Below are 25,959 nucleotides of genomic sequence, written 5' to 3' on the forward strand. Positions count from 1 at the left end.
CCTGGGTTGCCTGGTTCCCTCTGCAGAAGTTATACAAGTGTAATTTCATCTGGAAAAAAACCAGGAACTTGAATGGGTTTTGGGGATTCAGAGATTCTCTGGCTGGAAGGGACCACTGTGATAATCTAGTCTGATCTGAATAACACAGGCCATAAAACTTCCCCAAAATAATTCCTAGATCATATCTTTTAGGAAAACAGTTTTGATTTAAAAATTGTTGGTGAAGGAGAATCCACCATGACCATTGGTAAATTGTTCCAGGGGTTAATTACCCTCACTGTCAAAAATTTATGCCTTATTTCCTATCTGAATTTGTCTAGTTTTCACTTCCAGGCAGTGGATCATGTTATATTTTTCTCTGCTAGAATAAGGAGAGCTTTATTAAATACCCATTTCTCATGTAGGTACTTATACACTGTAATCAAGTCACCCATTAACATTTTCTTCGTTAAGCTAAATAGTTTGAGCTCCTTGAGTCTATCACTGTAAGACATGCTTTCTAGTCCTTTGGTCATTCTTGTGGCTCCTCTCTGAACCCTCTCCAATTTATCAGCTTTCTTCTTGAATTGTGGACCCCAGAACTAGATAAAGTCTCCTAGCACTATTTGTACCAGTACCAAATGTAGAGGTAAAATAACCTCTCTACTCCTTCTTGAGATTCTCCTGTTTATGCATTCCAGGATTGCATGAGCTCTTTTAACGACAGCTTTGCACCGGGAGCTCACATTCAGCTAATTATCCGCTATGACCTCCAAATCTTTTTTCAGAGTCACTGCTTTCCAGGAGAAAGTCCTGCATCCTATAAGTATAGCCTATATACCTTACTCCTAGGTGTATGCATTTACAGTTAGACATATTAAAATGCATATTGTTTGCTTGCATCCATTTACCAAGTGATCCAATTTGCTATGAATCAGTGACCTGTCCTCTTCATTATTTAACATTCCCCCAATTTATGTGTCACCTGCAGACTTTATCAGTGATTATTTTATGTTTTCATCTAGGTCATTGGTAAAAATGTTAAATAGTGTAGGGCCAAGAACAGATCCCTGTGGGACCCACTGGAACAAACTTGCTCAATGACGATTCCCTGTTTATACTTACATTTTGAGATTACCAGTTAGACAGTTTTTAATTAATTTAATGTGTGTCATGTTAATTTTATATTGTTCTGGTTTTTTAATCAAAATGTTGTTTAGTACCAAATCAAATTAGAGCAGGTATTGGGATTTTTTTAAATGCATATTTATTGAAAACATACCATTTATTTATAAGTTGAAATCTCTGTTATAGCCAAACTACATAGTTTATTTAATAGGATGTAAAGTGGAAGAACGAGATTTGGACAGAGTAGAATTGTTGCAGAAAACATTTATTTTCAATAGTGTTATGACATTTGCAGTTAAATGTTTCATTAATTTTAGAGAGACAAGGTAGCTGAGGTAATATCTTTTATTGGACCAACTTCTGTTGATGAAAGAGACAAGCTTTCGAGCTTACACATTTCAAGCACACTTCAGAGCTTTTTGTCAGAATGTTAAGCATGCACAGAGAGCAAGCTCAGATGGTCACCTATACATACATTATACATATATTCGATCCATGGATGAAAACTACTAGGAGAAAAGAAGCATAGTTTTCTAAAAGCCTATCTTACAATATTAAAATAGATCATGTAATGCCAGAATGCACATTTCAGTGTTGCCAATGAAGGCCTAGGACTTACCCAATTTTAACAATGTTACTGAATAGAACTATAGCCCTGTAGAATACAAGACTGTAGAACAATTCAGTAATACAAACTGTTCCCAGGTATACTGACAGGACCAAATCATTTAAAAAATATTTCTGGTATTACTACACTGTTGTAATCAGGTCCCCCAAATTTTAATGATGTAGATAGAACCTACTGAATAGAAGTATGTTACTAATGGTATCAGATCTTACTGATGTTTCCAAAGCTGTTTGTCATAAATAAAAAAAAATACCAATTATCATAATGAATAACTAAATGCAAACAAAATATCAAATTTGTATTCATGTGTATTATACCTTTTAATTGGGATAGATGTTTATTCCCAAATTTTTACTTTTAGCATTATCTGATACTCATGGGAATTTTATCCTGAATGGAAATTTTGTTGTAAGCATGTCTAAAAAAGAAATCGGTATACAAGGAGCCATTTTTGAGTACAGTGGTTCAAACAACACTGTAGAGCGAATTAACAGCACTGATCGACTAGAAGAAGAGTTAATTTTGCAGGTGAATTTTTTATGTTTTAATAAGTTTGTAAAGTTAATAAGTGTTTATATTTTTATAGTCTGGCCAATTTATTGAAAAAAAGTATTATTTTTATATCTTTAAAGGTATTGTGTGTAGGGAATTTGTACAATCCTGATGTGCGTTATTCATTCAGTATCCCTATAGAAGAGAGAAGTGATCTGTTTACCTGGGATCCATATGGTCCCTGGCAAGAGTGCAGCAAAATGTGCCAAGGTATTGTGAATTCTTTTTGAAATCAGAATTCTGTTTATGATGTTATTTCATATTCTTATATGTAAATTCAGAAGTATTTAACAACATGTCACATCATGCATCTCAACCTGTGTATGCCCAAATGTGGCACGTAATTTGGGATAAAGTCCTGAAAACCAGGTACACCAATAAATGCAGGAAACATTAAATGGTGAGGGATTCATTTCCTTAGTGTAAATAGAGTTCTGTATCTTCTATTCTGGATTCTGAAAATAATTTAAATGTAATGTAAATAATTTTCAACTGTAAAAGTGTAAAATTTGCATGAAATTATAGGCAATTTAAATTTAGAGATTAAAATGAGTGATATTGAAATTAAGGTACACGTAAGATATGTGTCATCCAGAAAAGTGTGACAACATGGATTGAGTTATTCAAAGGATTTATTCTATTAATTCTATTTAGTTTAAAATTTTATATAGAGAGAAAGGTATTTTATTTTGTTTTATTTTAACATTTTCACAACAGTTCTAGCAGTAATAATTGAATTTCTATATTTATGGAAGCAGTTTGACGCAAAAATGGTTGCATTATATAATCTCATAAAAGACTAGCCACTTGCCTTACAAGAATCTGATTGATACGGCTAGTGCTCTTGCTTGACATGAACTAAGCCAGAGCGCCAACAAAAGGAGCCATTTGTATGTTTTCTAAACCTTAGCTGAATCTCCTAAAAGTCAGAGAAAGGTCAGTAAAATCTTTCAGTTAAAGAAACCTATCATAGTGGATTAAGCTTCATATCCAAGCTTGTTATGAATAACCAGGAGGTCCACACAATAGAGATTGCAGAGGATAACAAAAAGCTATGTCTCATCTGCATGTGCATGGCATTTGAGTCCATGATGTCTCACTGCTGCGTGTAGATGTTGCATAGAACTATAGAGAGAATTGATCCCTTTGGGTATGTCTACACTATAAAGAAAAACCCGCAGCAACGAGTCTCAGAGCCCAGGTCAGCCTGCAGCTCAGGCTGTGGGGCTAAAAATAGCCGTGTAGATGTTCTTGCTGGAGTCCAGGCTCTGAGACCTTACCCCCTCACTGTGTGTCAGAGCCCAGGCTCTTAACCTAAGCAGGAATGTCTACATTGCTATTTTTAACCCAACGGTTAACCACGAGTCTGAGTCAATTGACCGGGCTGTGAGACTCATCACTGTGGGTTTTAATTTGCAGTGTAGATGTATGTCATGACTAAGACTACGATTTAGTCATAGGTATTCTTAGTAAAAGTCATGGATAGGTCATGGGCAATAAACAAAAATTCATGGCCCATGACCTGTCCATGACTTGTACCATAAATACCCCTGACTAAATCTTAGCTGCTGCTCCCCACTCCCCCCACAGCTGTTCCCGCTGTGACTTCCGCGACCTCCGTGAAAAGACACGGAGCCCTAATCATGGCACTCCACAGGTAGAGAGGCAGTTTCTCATTGCTACCCTTTGGGTGATTCCCTCCAGGAATTGCATTCTCCTAGACTCCTGCTTCCTCTTTTAGGCAGGACAACAGGTTCACATGATTGATCATACTGCTGTAGAGATCCAGGAGTATGAGATTGGATGTCTGCCTTCCATCTGTTGACATCGAGATAATCCATCAGTGCCATTAATGCTGTTTCTGTTTCATGTCCTGGCCTCTATCCAGATTATGCTAGGTCTAGAATATTGGCTGCAGCTAGATGAGTTTGAAAGCAGCTTTTGGGTAGCTTCTCTCTGGGCTTTCTCAGAAGTGGAAAGTTTGATATGGCGTGGTAGTTAGTCAGTTCTGATATACCACCACATGGATTTCTTCATTATCGGTAGGACTGTTGTATGTCTGAAAGAGGAAGAGACACTGGTCCTTTCAGTCAGAGGGATATTAGTTGCTTGTGACTCTTTTTCATGAACCAGAAAGGGCCTGGATTAGACTCACAGGTTTTTGGTTGAGTATCCTTCAGAATGTTCTATAGTTGTGGAGTGAATGGGCTGAATTTAAGGAACAGAAGTGCTGTTTACTATCTGGCAAAGGGATATTAGCTACATGAAGCCTAAGAGACTTCCTGAATGTGTGTGATCTTTTCATGAAGTGTTTGGTGCTAAGTTCTGCTTTGGACTGTAGGTGGTCAGAATTGATGGTGCTGTTTACCACCGTGAATACCTCATATGGGTGAAATTTGGCAGCTTCTGCAGAGATAGAAAGAAAAGTTCTCTTGGCCTTTTGGCAATTTGGGGGCCAGAATGTTGATAGTTGTCATCATGCTACAGTTATCTTACCTCTCCAGATTCTCAACTCCTTGCCTGTAGGTGGAGTACTGTGGTCTTTTAACATGCTTTGGAATTTGATAGGGTTGATCAGATAGGATTGTGGGTATTTCTAGTTGCCTGGAAGTAAGCAGAGCTCTGGCTACTGCCTTAATCAGGTGATGCTGACGCAGTAGCTGGATTGTGTTGTCTTCTACATCAACATAAGAACTGATACGGAATTTTTTTGACTAAGCATTTTTGTCAGAAAATGCTGATTTGTCAAAACCTAAGCTTCTTATGGAACTGTGGCTGTTTCAATGAAACTGTCTTTGGGAAGGCTTCTCAGGTCCAGGCTGGAGTTTTTGGTCAAAAGAAGACAGTGAGCAACTCCAGATAGATACCTGGGAACCAGTTTCAGGAGCTTGAAGCTGGGTCTTCCATATCTCAGGTGAGTTCCCTATCTACTGGAGTATTGGCTATTCTGGGCTAAGGGGATCTCTCTCTCTCTCTCTCTCTGTTTCTCTCTCAGGTTGTTCCCTTTTTTTGTGAAAAAAATTCAGGTTCTGATGAGAAACAAAAGTAAATTCTGAAACCTCAAAATTTCTCACAAAATGGAATTCTTGTTTGTTGGCCAACCCTAATCAACATCTTCCAGGGTGTGACCAGCTGTGTGGGTTGGACCAGCGATGACTTGTGAGACTCCTAGGGAGGCAAGTAGAGAGAGTTTCTTAGCTCTTTAAACTTTTCCAAATGTTTTGTTCAAGGTCTTCGTAGAAGAAAAGTTACATGCATACGTAAGAGCGATCACTTGGTAGTGTCTGACCAAAGATGTGAAAATATACCTCCTCTACCAGCAGTCTCTGAAAAGTGCAACACAGAGTGTGAATTAAGGTAAAAAGATGTTTTTATGAAAAGGCTCTTTTAACACTTAACTATTTTGTAGTTGTCGATCTAAACAAAGTATTATACACAGGTGAGCTTCCAGCCTTTTAAAAAAAGAAAATGAGTTGATTGCATGGAGTCACACTCTGGATTTACACTTGTGAAACTAAGAAATATTGTATTTATTTTGGTTCTTTGTTGAGGGGGCTGAATTTCACCTCCCCAGCATCCAAAATACTCTGAGTTTACTGAATTTCACCAAGAATTATACTCTCAATAGGAAATCATTTGGGGCCCAGTCTTCTATTGCTGGTGCACCAGGAATGCCCAGGTTGCAGTATTCAAATAATACAGGGTTAGAATCACTGATTGAGATTTTCAAAATCACCCAAGGGATTTAGTCACAAGTTCTGTTAATTAAAAAAACTGTCTAGAAGTCTTTCAGGGTATGTTTATACAGCATTTTGGAGCAAGCAGGAATGAGCCTCCCAGTCTAGGTCAATAGACTTGGGCTAGCAGGGCTCGTGCTAATGCTCTAAAAATAGCTGTACAGAGAGAGCACTTTGACGTTGTGGCTTGGGCTGGAGCTCGAGTTCGGAAGTCCATCCTTCTCCCTAAGATTCAGCGGCTGAGCTCCAGCCCGAGCCACAATGTGTAAAATGCTGTCTATGTAGCTATTTTTAGAGCACTAGTATGAGCCCTGCTAGCCGGAGTCTGTCAGACTGGGCTGGGAGGCTCTCTCCTGCTCAGTCCAAAATGCTGTGTAGGCAAACCCTCAGTTTGTGTGTTTAAATCCCCATGACAGTTTTGAAAATTTCAGTCCTTATGTTTACTTTCAATTTATTTAATCTATTGCCTAAATCGATTTTATACTGCATTCTTCACTATAGTATCTGAGTGCTTAATGCATTTATTTTGTATTTATTAAAATATATTTAGTTTTATATAACAGTTTATACTTGTAGGTGGCATAATATTGGCAAAAGTGAGTGCACATCACGGTGTGGCCCAGGGTATCGGTCTTTAGACATCCACTGCATGAAGTACTCTGTTTCAAAAGGACTGAGTGTTCCAGTGGATGATAAATACTGCGCTGATCAGCAGAAACCACCAATCAGAGAACCCTGTCATGGTGACTGTCTGTTAACAAGCTGGCACTACACGGAATGGTCAGAGGTACAAATTCAAACCCTTGTGATTGTACGATTGCAATTCGTCTGATTAGTGCTCATACTAGATTTTGATTTTTTTCTGATAGTAATTTGCTCTGATTTTTAAGTAACCGAAAGAAAAATATCTTCGGAAAATATGCGTTGTTATAGGGGAATTGGTAGCAAACCCTATCTTTAGGTTTCCTGACACTTTCTATTTTAAAAGATTATTGAAACTTTTTTTATAGAAGCTCTAACACCTTGATTGTTTGAAGCTGGCCTTTGAAATTCAGCAGAGAGAAGAGCATTTTCTTTGTCCCAGTTACATTTCCATTCTTGTTTAGTTGAGTTATAAACAGTTTAAAAATTGCCATTTTGCGTCTCTTGCTTTCATTCTTCAGGAAAATTTTGGCAGGATGCCAAATCACTGAACACAACCACATCATCACAGCACCAGCACAAACTACATTGGGAACAACTGGGAGCTGTCAGAGCAGCTGTAGTGCTGGAGTCTTCCCAATCCATACCCCAATGAACATGATACATAGTCCCAGTGTCACATCCTCCTCTAAGCAGGCAAAACAAAGGGCAAGAGCTCCCCCAGCTCCCAATGCAGGTGGGAGGGCGGGGGGAAAGAGTAGGAGTGATCTTCATCTGTAACCCCTCTGGACCTAGCATATGGCTTCAGAAACCCATCCTCCCCATCCCCTAGGGCAGGTGCTGCTCACTTCCTCTGGAAAGAGAGGCAAGAGAGAGAGCCAGACCAGGCCAGCCTCCCGTAAGAACTCCCTAAACCTACCCAAGCTAGGCTTCTCCAATAACTCCTTTAGCATGAGTGATACTTTAACATTACCAGTAAATGAACTCTCATTTATAGTCACATTTTTGTTGGTGGAGAAATGCTAATGAATCATTGGACTGGTATATCCTTGAATTGGGCATTGGTTAGAAAACAAGAAGAAGAAAAAAAGACCTACCACATGACATCAGTGATTTATTTCCTCCTCTGGGATAACAGCCTTCTCCTTCTGCCAGCTAATGTAATTAGTTTTGAAGCTCAAGTGCTAACAGTTTGTGATAGAGCAATGCTGAATGTTCAGTGTTCAAACCCTGCTGATGATGTAGAGTGGCAGGGGTGTTGTTATACTCATATATAAGATAATTTTTTTTAACTTTTTACTTTTTAAAAATACTTAAGAAATTACACACAAAAATTATGTTTAAAGAAAATTATTTTGATGGCAAAGTCATGCACTTGAAAGTTAGGAAATGCCAGAATTAAGGTTGTCCATGCAACTGTAATTCTGCCTCCTTGTGTATATGCATTATGTTAGTCTTTAATTGCATGATCATATACTATTTTTTCCACAGAATCCCTGCATCATTCAATACACAGGAGGGATGCAAGAGGCTACACGGGCAATCATAAATCTGGCATTTCCTAAGTTGGAAGTGCTTTATTTTGTAACTTAAATTGCTTTCTATTAACATAATGTTTTATATGTATTTTAAGAAGATAAGGTATAAAATTGCAGCCTTAACATTAGTTTATGAACTATATCATAGAGCTAAACAGCAAAGGAACAAATTTATCTCTGAGATATTTATTTGAGGTCTGTAGAGTTACACCAGGGATGAATTTGGCCCAATGGATCTATTTTTAATGTAGCTTGAATTGGTCTTTGTTAAAGTATATTTCTTGTGCTCTGTTTTACTTTTTTCTATATTCCAGTGTTCGAGGAGCTGTGAGAGAGGCATAAGAATGAGAGAAGCTTTTTGTGTGAACAACTTTGGTCGTCGGCTAGCTGATAGAGAATGTCATGAGCTTCCAAGGATTATAACGCAGAACTGTAATGAGTTTTTATGTCCAAACTGGGCTACTAGTGATTGGAGTGAGGTAACACTAATCACGCAAAACTTCAGGCTCCTTTGATATTATTATACTACTTTAAAAATTACTTTAAATGTAAGCAGTACTTTTTAAATGTTCACAGTTTTGGTTTTACTAGTTATTTTCATTGTACATTAAATATAGCATATTCTAGTGCTAGAATTTTGCAGAGCTCTCCTGATAGCTTGCTTGATGTCTTGTGAAAAACTTACCAGTAATTCAGTTTTTCCCAGATATGTTATTGCAAGACTGTGAGGGTTCTTATAGGGATTTTATCTAATATCTTACCACTAATTTTTGTGAAGTAATAAAAACTATGCAATCAAGCAAAGAACATTATTATTTATATTTTCATGTAGATTATACTGGCTTTCTCTGAATTAGGAATGGGCTAAACATGTTTCCTCTGGAAGTTAAGGCATATGTTTTTTCATAATTTATGATAAGTATACATTTTATGATACTTTAATTTAATATTAATGAGTAAATGAACTTTAATTTGTATTCACATTTTTATAGCTGGGGAAATGTTTATAGATCATTGGACTGGTATATCCTTGAACTGGTTAGAAAGCAAGAAAATAAAGAATTGGTTGTATTAAACTATAAAAATGTTTTTGTGATTAGCTATATATTAACTGAAGTCCAACAAATAACTGGAAAAGGTGAATCTATTCATTTATATTTCATACTTTTTATCAGCTGACAAATTTAATGTTACCACTCTGCAGTGTCCTGTGACATGTGGGAAGGGAATGAGGCATCGACAAGTATGGTGTCAACTGAATGATGAAAAACTGAGAGAGAACTTCTGTAATCCAAACTCTAGACCAGAATCAGTAAGATCATGTGAACTTCATGAATGTGCATCTTGGCAAGTAGGACCATGGGGATCAGTGAGTACATATGCATTTTTGCTTTTTTCATCTATTCCAGACTTTTGAATGATCATGCAACAACAAAGTTTTAAAATATTTTCTGTTGGAATATAATTGCTAAGGTTGTAAGATTCTGTCACACTTCAGCATGTTTTATGTGTGTTGAGTAAAACGTGTTGCTAACCTAAAATTAATGAAAGTAGATGCAATTCCCAGAGCAGTCATATTGGTGGTAAATGTCCAGCCAGTCATTTCTAGACAAATCTGCACTTCTAGGGGCAACCTTGATTTAAAATATAAGACTATATATGCCAAGCTAATGATACTGTTAAGAATCTCTGGCTGCTTAATGTAATATAGAATCTTTAGGAAAAATGCACAGTTTATTTATTTTAATTAAAATAAGTGTATTTACAATTTAGCAGTGTGTGCTTTGTTTCTAAAGGCATATATCTGGTATATATCCGATATACTGCAAAATTCCAAAATAGAATGTATTCGTTTGAAAGAGGGATATTTCTAGTAAAGTAGTTGAAAAATAGTTCAAAAGAAGGTTCCTTAATTTGGTGGAGCCCTGTCTGAATAATCAAACCAGCATTGTTTTCAGGTTATTCACAAGAAGTCTCTGATATTCAGTGAGAACTTGTAGCTAGGGAGCTGGAAAACATATGATAATATTTCTTTTACCTGTGAGATGCAGAGACCTTGTGGAGAAGAGGCCTATAAGCACATCCTTGAACTATACTTTTCACTTCTATAGAACTTTTCATCTGTCTAATCTATTTAATCTCTCTCCATCCAAGGCAGAATTCCTCAAATTTAGTGTAGTGCTGGGAGTCTGCAGAGCAATCACTAATGATCTGTCACCGGTGCTGGCCTCTCTTCATTTCCAGCCGCTAAATTGCATAATAATGAGCTCAAAATCCATTAAATACTTTCATAATATTACTTTTCCATGTAAGCAATTGCTGTACTTGGCATTTCTGATACAACACCTACAAGAAATTTGCCAAATTAGAAATCCATGAAATAACAACAAAACAAAACTCTCCATTCACATTACTCCAAATTCCATGAATTGGCATCTTCTGATTAACTGCAATTTTTACTGCCAACTTCTGACTTAACAACATGTGCATATTTCTTAGAATACAGGATTTTTTTCTGATAACTCAGAGTCCTGAACGAGTATATAACGAAATAAAAGCTTTGAGCAAAAGAACAGCTTTCATAGCATCTATACCAGTGGTGGGCAACCTGCAGCCCGTCAGGTAATCCACTGGCAGGCCACGAGACAGTTTGTTTACATTGACCTTCTGCAGGCCCAGCCTCCCGCAGCACCCAGTGGCTGTGGTTCACCGTTCCCGGTCAATGGGAGTTGCGGGAAGCATGCGGGTTGCACGTTGCTGACCACTGATCTATACTGATTTGACTTTTCACTTCATTCCCTACAATGTTTATCACACTGGAAGCTTATTTCATTGGCAGTTTGTTTCTAGTACAGAAAGTTAATTCTGCTTGGTGTACAATGGATCTTAAACAAAAATTTTGAAGCTATAAAAACCCAAATGTTTTGATATGATCCTGAAATAATTTCTTGGGACACTATATGAAAAACCACAACATATGGTCACTCTGCCTAAGGCCAGCATAACCAGCCCTGGAGGATTCCTGGGGGTATGCTTGGGGTGGCATATATCCATTGTGCCTTTTAAATGATGAGGACTAAATAATAGTGCCTTTTAAATGATGAGGACTAAAAAACTAAATAACTAGATTAAATAATGCTAATTGTGCATAAAATGGCAAGTTATGTATAACTTTTCATTTGTAGATGCATTGAATACAATTATGGGTATGGTAATTAGGCATGTAAATTAGCTCCTGTGCAGTAGGTATTCAGAATTATTATTCAATATTAAAGTTATTCCATCTGTTAAATTATCATTAGAATATTTTTAGAGCAAGAATAAATTTAAATTTAAAAAAGGACTGTGGAAAAAAAAATATTTCTAGATTATTACATTCCTGTTCTTGTTACACGGATGTTGTTTAAAAATAGAAATTTTATCATTTTAAAATGATGACCAAGTTTTAAACTATTTGAAGCAACTAAAATTGTTGTCTTTAACAGTGTGCTGTGACATGTGGACGTGGATACCAAATGCGTGCAGTCAAATGTGTTACTGGCACTTATGGAGCTATTTTAGAGGATGACAGAGAGTGTAATGCTGCTACCCGTCCTAGAGACAGTCAAGTAAGTCAAACAAATGCATTTCAAGCAAACAATTGTTTGTTTTTTTATTTAAATAAACCCAATTATATAAATGTAGCCTCATTGCCATTTGCGGCGGGGGCCTTCAGAGAAGTATCTCCCAGTAGCCTAGAGGCTGGGAATATTATACTGAAACTAAGTGTTCATACTGTGTACTTCAAATCTGGATAGTGGAGGCTGAGCAAGAGAAAAGGCGTTATGGGGCAGGAGCCTGACTGACATTCCTGGACAGCCGACCACTCCCTGAATAGCCTGCACATGACTGGGACTGCCAAGACTTTTGCAGACAGTCAAAAGACTTTGATTAATACTAAAACACTCCAGTGCATGGAGCAATATGCATAGGCTGATCACCTGCAGGCGGGGCCAGACTCTGTTGTGGGATTCTGATCATGTTTAGTTAATAGAGGGGGAATATGACTACTTGCGGATGGAATCTCTGAGGTTAATATATTTCAGTTGTATAAGCTGGTATAACTTGATTCACTGCCCTTTCCTTTTATTCCAGATTCCTATCCTTCCCTTTCTTTTAATTTAATCCTATCCTTTCCCCTAATAAAATGCTTCTTTGTTACACTCAGTTGATCTTTGATTCCTTCTAATAATATAATGCAAATGTTCTGGAGTCCATAGGGATTGTCTATTCATATGTACATCCAGCCACTGGATTAAGTACCCAGTACAGCTCCAGAACACCAGCAAACTCCTAGGGCTGAGTCCAATCATCAGCCCACGGAAGACAAAGAACATAGGGCTGACTGATTGATTGTAACGTTGGCGAAAGAGTTAATATATATATTTTCCCTCTCCCTATGCTTAAAAACTGGTGAATCATTTTTTGCACAGCTGACCCCCAAAAGTTCTTTTGAGAGAACTCAGACAAAGCAAATCACCATTATATTATGGTAACGCTATTAACATAATTAATATGGGGTAAATGTTCTTTTAAACACCATTGAATAAGGCTATGGAAAAGTAGAGAACAGTATTACTGAAAAATAGCGTTACCATAATATAATGGTGATTTGCTTTGTTTTTTGCAGTTCTGAAAAATGTGTTTAAAGTTTACATTATTCTTTTTTCAAAGGACTGTGAAATGCCTCCTTGTCCAGAAACCACAAAATTATGGACGACATCGCTTCCTATTATAGGGAAGGTGACTCAGTGGAGATATGGATCATGGACCCCAGTATGTAATATATTACAGTGAGCATAGTAGCTAATTATATAGTTAAGAAAGTTCCTATTCTGTCCCATTTTTCAGTGCTTAGAACTTAAATTTTACCTTTCTGTCTGAAATTTTCTATCTGAGACAAATACACATCTTGGGTTACTTTAAGAGTAACTTGGGGGAGGGATAGCTCAGTGGTTTGAGCATTGGCCTGCTAAACCAAGGGTTGTGAGTTCAGTCTTTGAGGGGGGCCATTTAGGGATCTTGGGCAAAAATTAGGGATTGGTCCTGCTTTGAGCAGGGGGTTGGACTAGATGATCTCCTGAGGTCCCCTCCAACCCTGGTATTCTATGAGTCTGGGTTTATAGCAGTATAATTGAGGTTGGAATCTGGCTCTTTGTGTTTAATTTATGGATTAAAACCTGTATTAAATCATGATAGTATTAAATATGCTTACGTTTGCAAGTTAATTTTGGATTTTTTGATCTAATAAAATATGATTAACGTATATTGTTCTGCTTCATAGTGCTCTGCATCTTGTGGAAAAGGTAACCGTGCTCGCTATGTGAGTTGTAGGGATGCTTATGGTGGAGTTGCTGATGAATCACTCTGTACACACTTACCCAGACCACCTGAGATTTCAAACTGTTTTAGTCCATGTGGAGAGTGGCAAGCTGGAAATTGGTCACCCGTAAGTATTATTTTTGTTGCTGCTGCTGCTGCATATTTATATTATGTTAGTGCCTAAAGGCTCTGATTAGAATTGGGTCTTCGTTGTGCTAAGTGCTATGTAGAGGTATATGAAGAGACTGTCCGTGCCCTGAAAAAAATAGTTATACATTCATTAATTTCAAAAGTAAATATGAATATCTTTAGTTATTGTTTTTTTATGTTATGTTGTATCACAAGTGTTGGGTTAATTTTTGGTCAGTGCACAGTTACATGTGATAATGGAATAGCAACAAGACAAGTTGTCTGTGTCAACTACCATCAACAAATTGACGAGAATTACTGTGATCCTGAAAGCCGTCCTTCCAAAGAGCAAGAGTGTAACATGCCACCATGCCTTCCAGTTTATCGTCATATTCCTAAAATGAATGACCATCCAAGCCATTTTCCCGAACTAGATTACCCTCCAATACACAGGGGCCATCACCCACAAGATAATGTAAATCAATGGAGCCATCCTTCTGTAGGAGGAAACCAGTGGAGAACAGGACCATGGGGAGCAGTAAGCAAACTACTAAAATGTATTTACTATGTTCATCATTCTGCATGCATTAGAGTTCTCTCTTATCTTTTTTAACATTTCTGAAAATGACATTGTAGTACAGTATCTATTTGGTAAGCTTAAATATACATTTTTATTTGAAAAGCAATATGTTTAATCAAAAACAACTTATTTTGATTTTAAAATTTAGAACGCTTAGACCTTTAACAAAATTGTTTTTTGGGGTTTTAAATTTATAGTTCAGTGCCAATTTCCAACTTTCTTATTTTCAAGTTCATTTAAGCAATATATTGTACATTGCAGTGTCTTCACAACTAACAAAGATGTATATTTGCCTTATGTTTTATTAGTGCTCTAGTACTTGTGCAGGTGGATTCCAACGTCGGGTTGTAGTGTGTCAAGATGTGGATGGAATAAGTGCTAGTTACTGTGATGAGGCAACAAAGCCACCAGAGTCAAGACGCTGTGATTCTGGACACTGTCCACGATGGAACTATGGGAGCTGGGGAGAAGTAAGATTATTTCACAATTTAAAAAAATATATTTGTGAACCTTTTGAGCATTTTTTAAAAAAAAGGTAAAATAATTATTTAAGTATGTATGCAACAGAAACTCTTTTTTACTAGTCTCAAAAGGATCAAACATTTTCAAACTCAAACAATTTTTATCTACCACTGTCTTCACAATGAATAAGCAATTTATTTGTTGAATGATTAATCCACCCTCTGTGATACAGAGTGCCTATAAAAGGGCATGCTGTTTCTGTTGATTACTGGCATCTGGTCACCATATCTATAAGCAATAGATCAGTAGGACTCGCTAGTGGTTATAGCTTTGTCATGCTGCCTGACACATGGCAATTATTCCTTAGTCTAATTAGGAGTTATTGTAAAATTTCCTTAATTCAGTGCTCCACTCTGGTAGTGTCTTGAACCAGGAGAGATTTAAGATTATTTTCTTTTCTAAAAAGATGAGTTGGGTGGGATAAGGTTTTACTCCAAAAATCATTGTCTAACGCAGTCATTCTCAAACTTTTACATTGGTGACCCCTTTCACACAGGAAACCTGAGTGTGACTCTCCTCCCCCTTATAAATTAAAAACACATTTTGATATTTATCTCTGTTATAAATGCTGGAGGAGAAGTGGGGTTTGGGGATGGAGACTGATAGCTCACGACCCCCATAATAACCTAGTGACCCCTAGTTTGAGAACTCCTGGTCTAACAGCCACAATAAGAAAAGTGAATACAAGAAGGTGAAATAAAAGATTAATAGACTGTAAAGCCAGAAGGGGTCTCATGATCATCTAGTCCGGCTGCCTGTATATCGTGGGCCACAGGACTTCCTTGAATTATCTCCTGTTTAAACTAGAGTACGGTAACTCCTTACTTAAAGTCATCCGGGTTAACGTTGTTTCATTGTTACATTGCTGATCAATTAGGGAACATGCTCGTTTAAAGTTGTGCAATGCTCCCTTATAACATTGTTTGGCAGCCACCTGCTTTGTCCACTGCTTGCAGAAAGAGCAGCCCATTGGACCTAGCTGGTGGGGAACCAGGGTGGACTGGCAGCTCCACTATCAGCTCCCCGCTCCCCTAAGTTCCCTGTGCAGCAGACGCCCAGCAGGCTATCAATTCCCAGCAGTTCAGCTATCCCTCCCTCCACTGCCATATGCTGCTCCTGCCCTCTGCCTTGGAGCTGCTCTTCAGAGCCTCCTGCTTGCTAGGAGGGGGGGAGGAGAGGGAGGCTAATGTCAGGGTGTCCCCTCCCCCCTGCTCCTGCATCCCGCTTACCCCATCTTCATAGAGCAGGGGGGACACATGACAAGGCTCAGGAGGGAGGGAGCTTCCTAGCAGCAGCTGCTGTGGCCTCAGCTTGCTGATTAACTTAACAAGATAGTATACTTAAGAGTGGTGTCAGTGTACTTAAAGGGGAAATGCGCATCTCTCTCTCTCTCTCACAGGGTGTAGGTGTGTGTCTCTGTCTTTGTCTGCCGTGCTGTCTCCCCTCCCTCCATTTCTGCTGCTTGTAGAGTGTGAGGCTACATAAACAACGAGTTAACCCTTGAGGGCTCACCAATTGCTAGTTCATCATTTAGCAGGAAGGCATCCCCTGGGAAATATCCCATCCTCTGACTCCACCACCTCAACCAAGCTTCACAATCATCATCGCTGTGTACAGTATTAAATTGTTTGTTTAAAACTAATACTGTTTGTGTGTGTGTGTGTGTGTGTAGTCTTTTGTTGGGCAAAAAAAAAAAAAATTCCCTGGAACCTAATTCCCGCCCCCTCGCCACCCATTTACATTAATTCTTATGGGGAAATTGGATTCGCTTAAAATCGTTTTGCTTAAAGTCGCATTTTTCAGGAACATAACTACAACGTTAAGTGAGGAGTTACCGTATATCTTTTAGAAAAAACATCGTATCTTCATTTTAAAATGTCCAGTGATCGAGAATCTATCACGACTCTTCATAAATTGCTCCAGTGGTTAATTATCCTCACTGTTAAAAATGTACACCTTGTTTTTAGTCTGAATTTATCTAGTTTTAATTTCCAGGTATTGGATCTGGTTATACCTTTTTCTGATAAACTAAAGAGCCCTCTATTTTAATCAAATATCTGTTCCTCAAGTAGCTACTTATAGACTGTAATCAAGTCAACCGTAATCTTCTTTTTGTTAAGATAAACAGATTGAGCTCTTTGATTCACTATAAAGCATGTTTTCCAATCCTTTAATCATTCATGTGGCTCTTCTCTAAACCCTCTCCAATTTGCCAAAATCCTTCTCAAATTGTGGACACCAGAACTGGACATAGTATTCCACTAGTAGTTGCACTAGTGCCAAATACAGAGTTAATATAACCTCCCTACTCCTACTTGATATTCCGTTTATACATCCAAGGATTGTGTTAGCCCTTTTGACCCAAGTCATTTTAGAGTCATTGCTTCCCAGGAGAGAGTCCCCCATTCTGTAAGAATGACCTACATTCTTTGTGCCTAGATGTAGAACTTTACATTTGGCCATATTAAAATGCACATCATTTGCTTGCACACAGCTTATCAAGTGATCCAGATCACTCTGTAACAGTGACCTGTCCTCTTCATTATTTACTACTCCCCCAATCTTTGTGGCATCTGCAAACTTTATCAGTAATGATTTTCTTTACTTCTATCAACTCCTACTCTTTAATTGTGATGGTTTGTATGAACTGTTTTCAATTAAGAAAGTAAGAAACGAATTCTCTATTGCATGTATGAGCAAACTTTGACCATAGATTCTATGCCAAAGACCACATGTACAGTTAAAACAAATATTTTCAGTTTATTCTGACCTAGGTTCTCACTTGCATCACCTCCTACATATTGAATCCCATGTACCTCAATAATTAGTAGATAATTTTTTGAATTTTATGAGTAAAATGGAAAATTCAGCATCTGATTTTTTTCATATGTTATTCACCAGCTCTAGTAACTTGGTTCCCTGGGCCTAGCCTGTGCATCATGGCAATTTCTCTGTTAATACCTGCACAGTAAGGAATTTGCTTTGTAAAGTATATACAGCCCTCCTTTGGTTTAGTATTTTTAATAAAGAATCAGAGTATACAACAATAAAGGAGTAGGACATACTGTTTCCTCATCAGATTATAATTTATTTCTGATAGTTTATTATAAATAAGCAATATTTTCTGAGAAGAATGGATTAAGTTAACTAGGAGTGAGCTTGGGCTAGAGTGAACGCAAGCTAGCTTTTCCATTTGTTTTAGCAGTGCATGTAATGTTTAACAGAACTTCTGGCTAAAGTTCGTTTCTCTCTTTTTGTTTCTGTTCTACAAAACAATAATTTTAAATTTGAAAAAATAAATATGTAGTGCGTATTTCAGGAGACACCTATGTCTACAAAACAAATGGCCTTTAAGAATCAGAATATTAACATCAGGATGGGTAGTGTACTTTGTTGCTTAGTGTTCCTGGGGGTTCTCTTATTCAAACAGGAAACTCAGTTTCATGTCCAATTTCCATTTGCCCTTACCACAGAAAAAGGGGTACATGCTACACTGACTCTGGGTGCTAACCCTGAAGAATGACTAGTTTCTCTTAATTTGTTTTCTCTCACACTAGTGTTCACTTCTGCCTGAAGGAGCAGACTGTCTTCTATCTTCTTGTCTTTTGTAGACAAATGTTAATTAAATATAAAAATGTAGTTTTGTAAGCTCTTTGGGGCACAAACTGCCTTTTCATTATGTATGGGTGAAGCACCTAGTAAATGGGACCAAGATTTTTGCCTGAGGCATCTGGGCAGTAGCACAATAAAAATATTAAATAGTAATAACAGTTTACTGATTACACAAATATCTGCTTAGTATATGAAGACTGTTGATGAGACCCCTAAACTATATCTTTTTAATTTTTTTAGTGTACTCATACATGTGGAGATGGAATAAAGACAAGATTAGTGATTTGTCAGCTTCCTAATGGCCAAATGTTGAATGATCAAAGCTGTGAAATTCTAGACAAGCCACCTAACATGGCACAATGTAATGTGCGTTCTTGCCCTGGTGATGTTTCATGGCAACGGGGACCATGGAAATCGGTATGATAGTATTCACTATTTCCTCCCTCTTTCTCTCTCTCTCTCTCTCTCTCCTTTTATAAATTGTATATAGTATTTTTGATTGATCACAGGGAGACAAAACTGTGTGTGGAATGTACCCATTGTAGCTTTATTAAGCATCTGCTCCTGCTCCCATTTAATTAAATGGGAAACTTTCATTGACTTGTCTGGGAGTAGGATGTAAACCATCATAAGACACATTTTAAATTTTGTTGCTGTTCATCCTGGATTATAGTGCTGATTAACAGTTTGTTCTGCAGGAGGAGGAATCAATTTGGGATTTTACTTTTAAAATAAATACTGTAATTTGTACTATAGTATTAACTAAATATTTATATCTATATTTGTATGTAGATATCTAATGCATAACATTCTAATCAAAGATACATCTAAGTACCTCACACACGTATATTTTGTTTCCCCTGTAATCAGTCAGTACTGTACTCTTCATTTTATGTACAATTGTGTATAAAGGTTTACATTTGTGGATATAACAATGACTAATTAAAGGTGTCTGTATAATTGTATAATTATAATAGAGCTCCTATCTATATGTCACTATCTATTATTATGTAAAAACAAATACAGTGATCACCATTAAAATCTGTACAGTTCCCATTTGCAGATAATTTACATTCCTGAAATAATCATAGTAGACCCTATGCTAAGGTACTTGGTAGTATTCCCTATGTTGTGAATGCCACAGTAACATTTATTAGACAATGTGCAAAAATTGTAAAAAGTTCAATGGCAACTACTATAGGGTCTGGATCCAGCTCCACTGAAGTCAGTGGCAAAAATCCCATTCACTTCATTGGGAGCAGAACCAGGATCACAATTTTATTAAACATTACTTATATTAACAAGCTGATTTAATTTCGTGTTTTTGATCAAGGAATGTGGAAATATTATATTAAGTGAACTTCAGATTTCAATTTTAAAATATTTTTAAATAATCTAATGTTATAACCTAAATTTGGTACAAATATAAATTGAAATAGATGTTTTAATTAATAATTTATAATAGTATCTCTTTCTTCCACTGTGCAATCAGAGTTTCAGTCTTACGCTGGTGCCTGCATGTCTTAAGCAAATCTTGTTTAGCCATTTGCCATATGTTAACTGGTGACTTGCAAACACTTACTAATATATGCTTTTGTTTTGTTTTATTTAACTGTAGAATTACATGTTGAAAGGGTAAGCAGAACTTTCAGCATATCACTGACAATAAGCTCAATGTCTATTCCTTTTCGATCTCCTGAAATCACTTACTGCCAGTTTGTTCTCTGAGTGATGCTGCAGATTGCACTGCAATATGTGGGTGCCCTCACAGTCATAAGTGGGATGGTAACCTGGTGGAGCATAGAGCCAATCTGTTGAGGAAGTGGGGTCCAGGTAAATGCCCTTTTAATTAAACCGTATGTGATGTAGTTTTGCAAAGATTTTCATATTATTTTATATCCCAAGTGATATAAAGTGCATTTTATATCTTTCAAAACTAAGCCATATGGTTTAAAATGGCACTTTTTAGCACCCACTAGGACCCTCTCTTGACTCCATGCCCTAGTGGGGTTCTGTGGTGATGTTAACATCACCAGCATATTGCTTATTGGGTGTCACTCTGAGAGGGAGCTGGTCATCAAAACCAGGAGGGGGACCTAAGATGAAAGTATATTCAAATGCTACATGTATTGACTATGCTTCTTAATCTTACTATTGGTAGTATTCAGCACATAAAACTATAATGAACATTTTAAAAAAATATTTCAAATCACCTTTTAAGTAGGGCTTAGATGAAGGCACATTGTCTGGAATTATTGATCACTAAGGGCTAGATTGTGTGTATTTGACACAACCCTTAGTTGGAGTGGTGCAAAGTCGCAGAGCCCTGGAGGAGCACCAGAGGTGTTCTGTCTCAGAAACAGAAAGCCTACCCTGAGCTCCCCAGTGCATTGTGGTGTGCACTGCTGCAAAGTGCTACACTTAGAATATTTCTTCACTCCCACCTCACTGGCTCTGCTGACCAGTGTGTATGGAAGGATAGGGAGAAGCCATGACTCTGCCTTCGATGTGTCATTTTGTAGTGCTGGGCAACCTTGGATGAGTTTCTGGTAGCCTCCCTGTAATCTCTGGAGCTCTTCGATTTTGCCTTATCTTCACCTTGCCCCTCCCATTCTCTCCCACCCCCTTAAAGGCTCTGTAGGAACTAGGTAGAATCTAGTTCTGCATTCTTAAATAAAAATGTTATTGGATAACAAGTATGAGTCTGGGTAAGAGCACATTATATATTTTATATAAAATTGTGAGTTATCTATATCCTAGTAAAGAGGTGAGGCTAGAAGTTGATGGAGTACAGCTAGGAACTGAAAGTGAAATAGTCAAACAAAAAAGGGTCCCATTCAGTTACATCACATGAAGGCAGACAACTAAATATTGACAAATTCTATGAGTGCTTTTATATAAATACTAGAAGTCTAAATACTAAGATGGCTGAACTTGAGTGCCTGGTGTTAAATGATAATATTAATGTAATAGGCATCACAGAAACATGGTGAAACTATGGTCATCAATGGGACACGGTAATACCAGGGTACAAAATATATAGGAATGACAAAGTAGGTTACACTGGTGGGGTAGTGGAACTATATGTGAAAGAATGCATAAAGTTGTATATAGTAAAAATCTTAAATGGATCAAAATGTACCACAGAATCTCTATGAATAGAAATTCCATGCTTGAATAAAAAGAGTATAGCAGTAGGAATATAATTCCAACTGCCTGACCAAGATGGTGATTGTGAAATGCTCAAGGAGATTAGAGAGGCTACAAAAATAGACATTCAATAATAATGGTGAATTTCAACTATCCCCATATTGACTTGGTTCATGTCAGCTCAGGATGGGATGCAGAGATAATATTTCTAGACACCATTATTGACTGCTTCTTGGAGCAGCTAGTCCTGGAACCCACAAGGGGAGAGGCAATTCTTCATTTAGTCATAAGTGGCGCACAGGATCTGGTCCAAGAGGTGAATATAGCTGAACTGCTTGGTAATAGCAACCATAACATAATTAAATTCAGTGTGCTTGTAGGGAGAAAAATGCCAAAGGAACCCAACACACTAGCATTTAACTTCAAAAAGAGGAACTACCTAAAAATAAAGAAGCTAGTTAAATGAAAATTAAAAGGAACAGTCACAAGAATGAAATGCCTGCAAGCTGCATGGAAACTTTTTAAAAACACTGTAATAGAGACTCAAACTAACTGTATCCCCCAAATAGAAAAAACAGTAAGAGGACCAAAAAAATAAAATAAAATAAAGCTACCATGGCTAAACAACAGTAAAAGAAGCAGTTAGAGACAAAAAGACATCCTTTAAAAATTGGAGGTCAAATCCTAGCAATGAAAATAGAAAGGAGCATAAATTCTGGCAAGCCAATTGTAAAAGTATAATTAGGCAGGCCAAAAAAAGAATTTGAAGAACAACTAGAAAAAGACACAAAAACAAACAGGATATTTTTTCTTAAGTACATCAGAAGCAAAAAGCCTGCCAAACAATCACTGAGGCCACTGGACAATCAAGGGGCTAAATGTGCACTAAAGGCAGACAAGGCTGTTGTGGAGAAGCTAAATCAATTCTTTGCATTGGCCTTCACTGCAATGGTTGTGAGGTGTCAGTACAGGAGGTTTTGGAACACACTGATATATTAAACAGTGAAAAGTTACCAGGACCAGATGTCATTCACCCAGGAGTTCTGAAGGACCTCAGATATGAAATTGCAGAACTACTAACTTGGCATGTAACCTATCACTTAAATTACTCTCTGTACCAAGGGTAGCGAATGTGACACCAACTTTTAAAAAAGGCTCTGGAGGCTATTCTGCCAATTACAGGGGTAAGCCTAACCTCAGTAGCAGGCACAACGATTTAAATTATAATAAAGAACAGAATTATCAGAGACATAGATAAACAAAATATGGTGGGAATAGTCAACACGGGTTTTGTAAAGGGAAACCATGCCACACCAATCTAGAATTATTTGAGGGCGTCAACAGACATGGGCCGGGGGATCCAGTGGATACAGTGTACTTGGACTTTCAGAAAGCCTTTGACAAGGTCCCATGCCAAAGGCTCTTAAGCAAAGTAAGGAATCATGGGATAAGAGGAAAGATCCTTTCATGGATCAGTAACTGGTTAAAAGAAACCAAAGGATAGGAATAAATGGTCAGTTTTCACAGTGGAAAGAGGTAAATAGTGGGGTCTGCTGAGGATCAGTACCGTTGCCAGTGCTGTTCAACCTATTCATAAATGATCTGGAAAAAGGGGAAACAGTGAGGTGGCAAAGTTGCAGATGATACAAATTCAAGATAGTTAAATCAAAAGCAGACTGTGAAGAGTTACATAGAGATCTCACAAAACTGGGTGACTGGGCAAGAACATGGCAAATGAAATTAAAGTTGATAGATGCGAAGTAATGCACACTGGAAAACATGATCCCAACTATACATACACAATGATGGGGTCTAATTTAGCAGAATACCATTCAAGTAAGAGATCTCAGAGCTCTTCAAATAGATGCAGACATGTATTCCATCTAGGTGTGTGCACGCCCAGCTAAAACTGGAGAATTTTGCCTAGCAGTATCTGTAGATGCAGTGCTCGTGCCTTGGGCTGTAACCTTACCCTTGGCCTGTGTTCCCTCTAACCTTCACGCCTGTGCAGCCGCACGAGAGGTCATCAAAGGCTGCACACCTGATTAGTACAGCCGCACAGGCACGCACAGAGCACACACGGGGGTAACCACAGGTGGGCCTGGAGGATGTGTGGGGTGAGGTGGGGAATAGGGTGTGGGTGGGGGCAGTGGAATGAGGTGGGGTGGTGGTGATGGGGGAACTTGTGGCATGCAGGGCTACAGTGGGGAAAGAGGGCTTTCTCCCAGCTCCAGGGCTGCGGTGGGGAGAGACGCCTCTCTCCCAGATCAGGGGCTGTGGCGGGGAGAGATGCCGAGCCCCAGGGCTGCGGCAGAGAAAGAGGATTACTGAACATTTTGCAGTGTTAATTTTCTTTTTATTTGATTTCATATTAAATAAACATTGTAAGCAGTGCACCTTGTTAATTATCCCTTGTTTTAATATTCTTTCTTCTTCTTCCATACCTATGGTAACTTTTTAAAAATGTATATTGTATCTAGGTGTTTTGTTTCTACTGGTGGTGCACATCCACACGTTACCTTGATATTGGTGCTGCACGTAATAAAATTCATTCCGTATTAGAGGGAACATTGCGGCCCTGGCTATATGAGGCAGCTCTGCCCTGACCTCCACCCTCTACCCCCAAGTTCCTTCTCATTGCCCATGGCTGAAGCTGGAGCTCTCTATGGTTATCAGCTCACATTCTCTGTCTCAGTTTTCTGAGTTTTTCTCTTCATGTATATACTTTTTAGATAGTACCTAATACCCTAGATAGTGTTAGCTTAGTTAGTTAGTTAGGATACTTATTGCCCTGTGTGATGCTTTCACCAGGGTTCAAGCACTGCCCGTCATGTGGGTGGGCAATTCCTAATAGTGATCCCCACATGAGATGCTTGCCATGTGTAGGGGGACACACTGAGGAGCAGTGCTCTATTTGTAAATCATTTACCAGAAGAAACCAGGTGGCCAGAGACTTACACTTGGAACAGCACCTTCTCGAGCAGGCCATGAGACCTGTTTCGCTACCAAGGCCCCAGATCAGCTGTTGCCTTCAGACTTGGTAAATGAAGCTGCTGGTACCTCCCCCAAGAGACAAAGGAGCCATTCACCCTCCTTGGGATCACTGAGGAAGAAGTCCCATAAAACTAAATGGGACCATCCCAGGGCTCATGGAGACTTTCTCCTCCTCTAAAAAGAGTATGGACTGGCACCATACCACTTCTGGCATGCAGGATGGAGTAGGTCTGTTAAACCACTTCCAGGTACTGTGCTGAGAACACTGAGAGCCCCAACCATCTCCAAGCTGGTGGCATACTAGGAGGCAGCAGATTTACTCTGCCTATTTATTCCGGATTCTCCATTTATCCAGGATGTTACCAGGGCAACGGCCTCCATCGCCTTGGTGACCCCCTTTGATGGTGTTGCAGAGACAAAGGGTCAGTCGGCACAGCAGCCTGGTCCTTCTGCACCACAGACTGTAGAATTGAGGCCAGTGTAGGGCCTGGCACTGAGGACCTCCTCAGCACTGGTGCACTCCTCGGCACCAACATTGTCTTGGCAGCAGTTTCCGCCTTCTACTTCGGGTACCAATGCCTTCCCTGGCACCGGGAGTAGGTGTCAGATATTTGGTACCGGCTATGCCCATTCCTCATCAGCGCCAGTACCACTTTCCTGTTGGGCTGTGGATGAGTCTAACCATCTGCTTGCACCATTGGGACTGGCTTCACTGCTTTCACCAGAAACATGGGAGGACTCGGTATCCAGGTCAGGGTCCTACTCCCAGCCTTCATCACTTGATTGGCACCAGGGACCATTCTTGGAGCAGTATTGATACTGAGATCAGCACTCTCCTTGTAGTCAGGACCTGGGCTCCTGGCTTGGTGCCTACTGGCCACCCGTGCCTTATCTGTACCCACAGAGGCCTCCTTGGAATCCCTGGGATGCTCCTCAGTCCCAGAGATCATATTCTTCAGCCTGCTCCAGAGCGAAATCACGGGTCCTGTTGGTGGCTAATGTTGTTGCTGATCCACCACAAGCTCAGACAACTGTTGTCTTCTTCAGGGCCTCCAGACTTGTCTCATCTGGGTCCGGTTATTCAGGAACAGAATACATCCCTGATGTACTTGGCTACTTCTGCATCATCTCCTGATGATTCAGTGATACCAGGTTCCTTTCTCCCTCAATGCCTGAGAATTTGAAGGCATACCAGGACCTTTAGCAGCATGTGGCTGCTTCCTTGGGCATCCAGGCAGAGTTTTTACAGAAGAATATGCACAAGTTCCTCTACATTTTCCAACTATCTGCTCCAGGGAGAGTAGGTCTCCCTATTAATGACACTCTCCTGGAACCTGCAAAGACCCTCCGGAGCACTCCAGCTTTAGTGCTGCCTACAGAGAAGCAATACATAGGTGTCATTATGAT

The 25,959-nt window shown here is 38.7% G+C and overlaps 1 protein-coding gene across 1 annotated transcript in view; it reads left to right on the forward strand.

Moving 5' to 3' along the window:
• ADAMTS20 (ADAM metallopeptidase with thrombospondin type 1 motif 20) overlaps positions 1–25,959 on the forward strand; it is a 170,740-nt gene that overhangs the window by 87,763 nt on the left and 57,018 nt on the right. The window contains exons 17-28 of the mRNA XM_077807769.1: positions 2,097–2,263; positions 2,368–2,497; positions 5,518–5,644; positions 6,601–6,811; positions 8,519–8,683; positions 9,409–9,573; positions 11,690–11,812; positions 12,918–13,019; positions 13,528–13,692; positions 13,933–14,232; positions 14,583–14,744; positions 18,649–18,825. Of these exons, the coding sequence (XP_077663895.1) occupies positions 2,097–2,263; positions 2,368–2,497; positions 5,518–5,644; positions 6,601–6,811; positions 8,519–8,683; positions 9,409–9,573; positions 11,690–11,812; positions 12,918–13,019; positions 13,528–13,692; positions 13,933–14,232; positions 14,583–14,744; positions 18,649–18,825 (1,994 nt within the window). The remainder of the gene's footprint in view (positions 1–2,096; positions 2,264–2,367; positions 2,498–5,517; positions 5,645–6,600; positions 6,812–8,518; positions 8,684–9,408; positions 9,574–11,689; positions 11,813–12,917; positions 13,020–13,527; positions 13,693–13,932; positions 14,233–14,582; positions 14,745–18,648; positions 18,826–25,959) is intronic.

The sequence above is a fragment of the Eretmochelys imbricata genome, chromosome 1, assembly GCF_965152235.1.
Source record: "Eretmochelys imbricata isolate rEreImb1 chromosome 1, rEreImb1.hap1, whole genome shotgun sequence".
NCBI classification, from domain to species: Eukaryota; Metazoa; Chordata; order Testudines; family Cheloniidae; genus Eretmochelys; species Eretmochelys imbricata.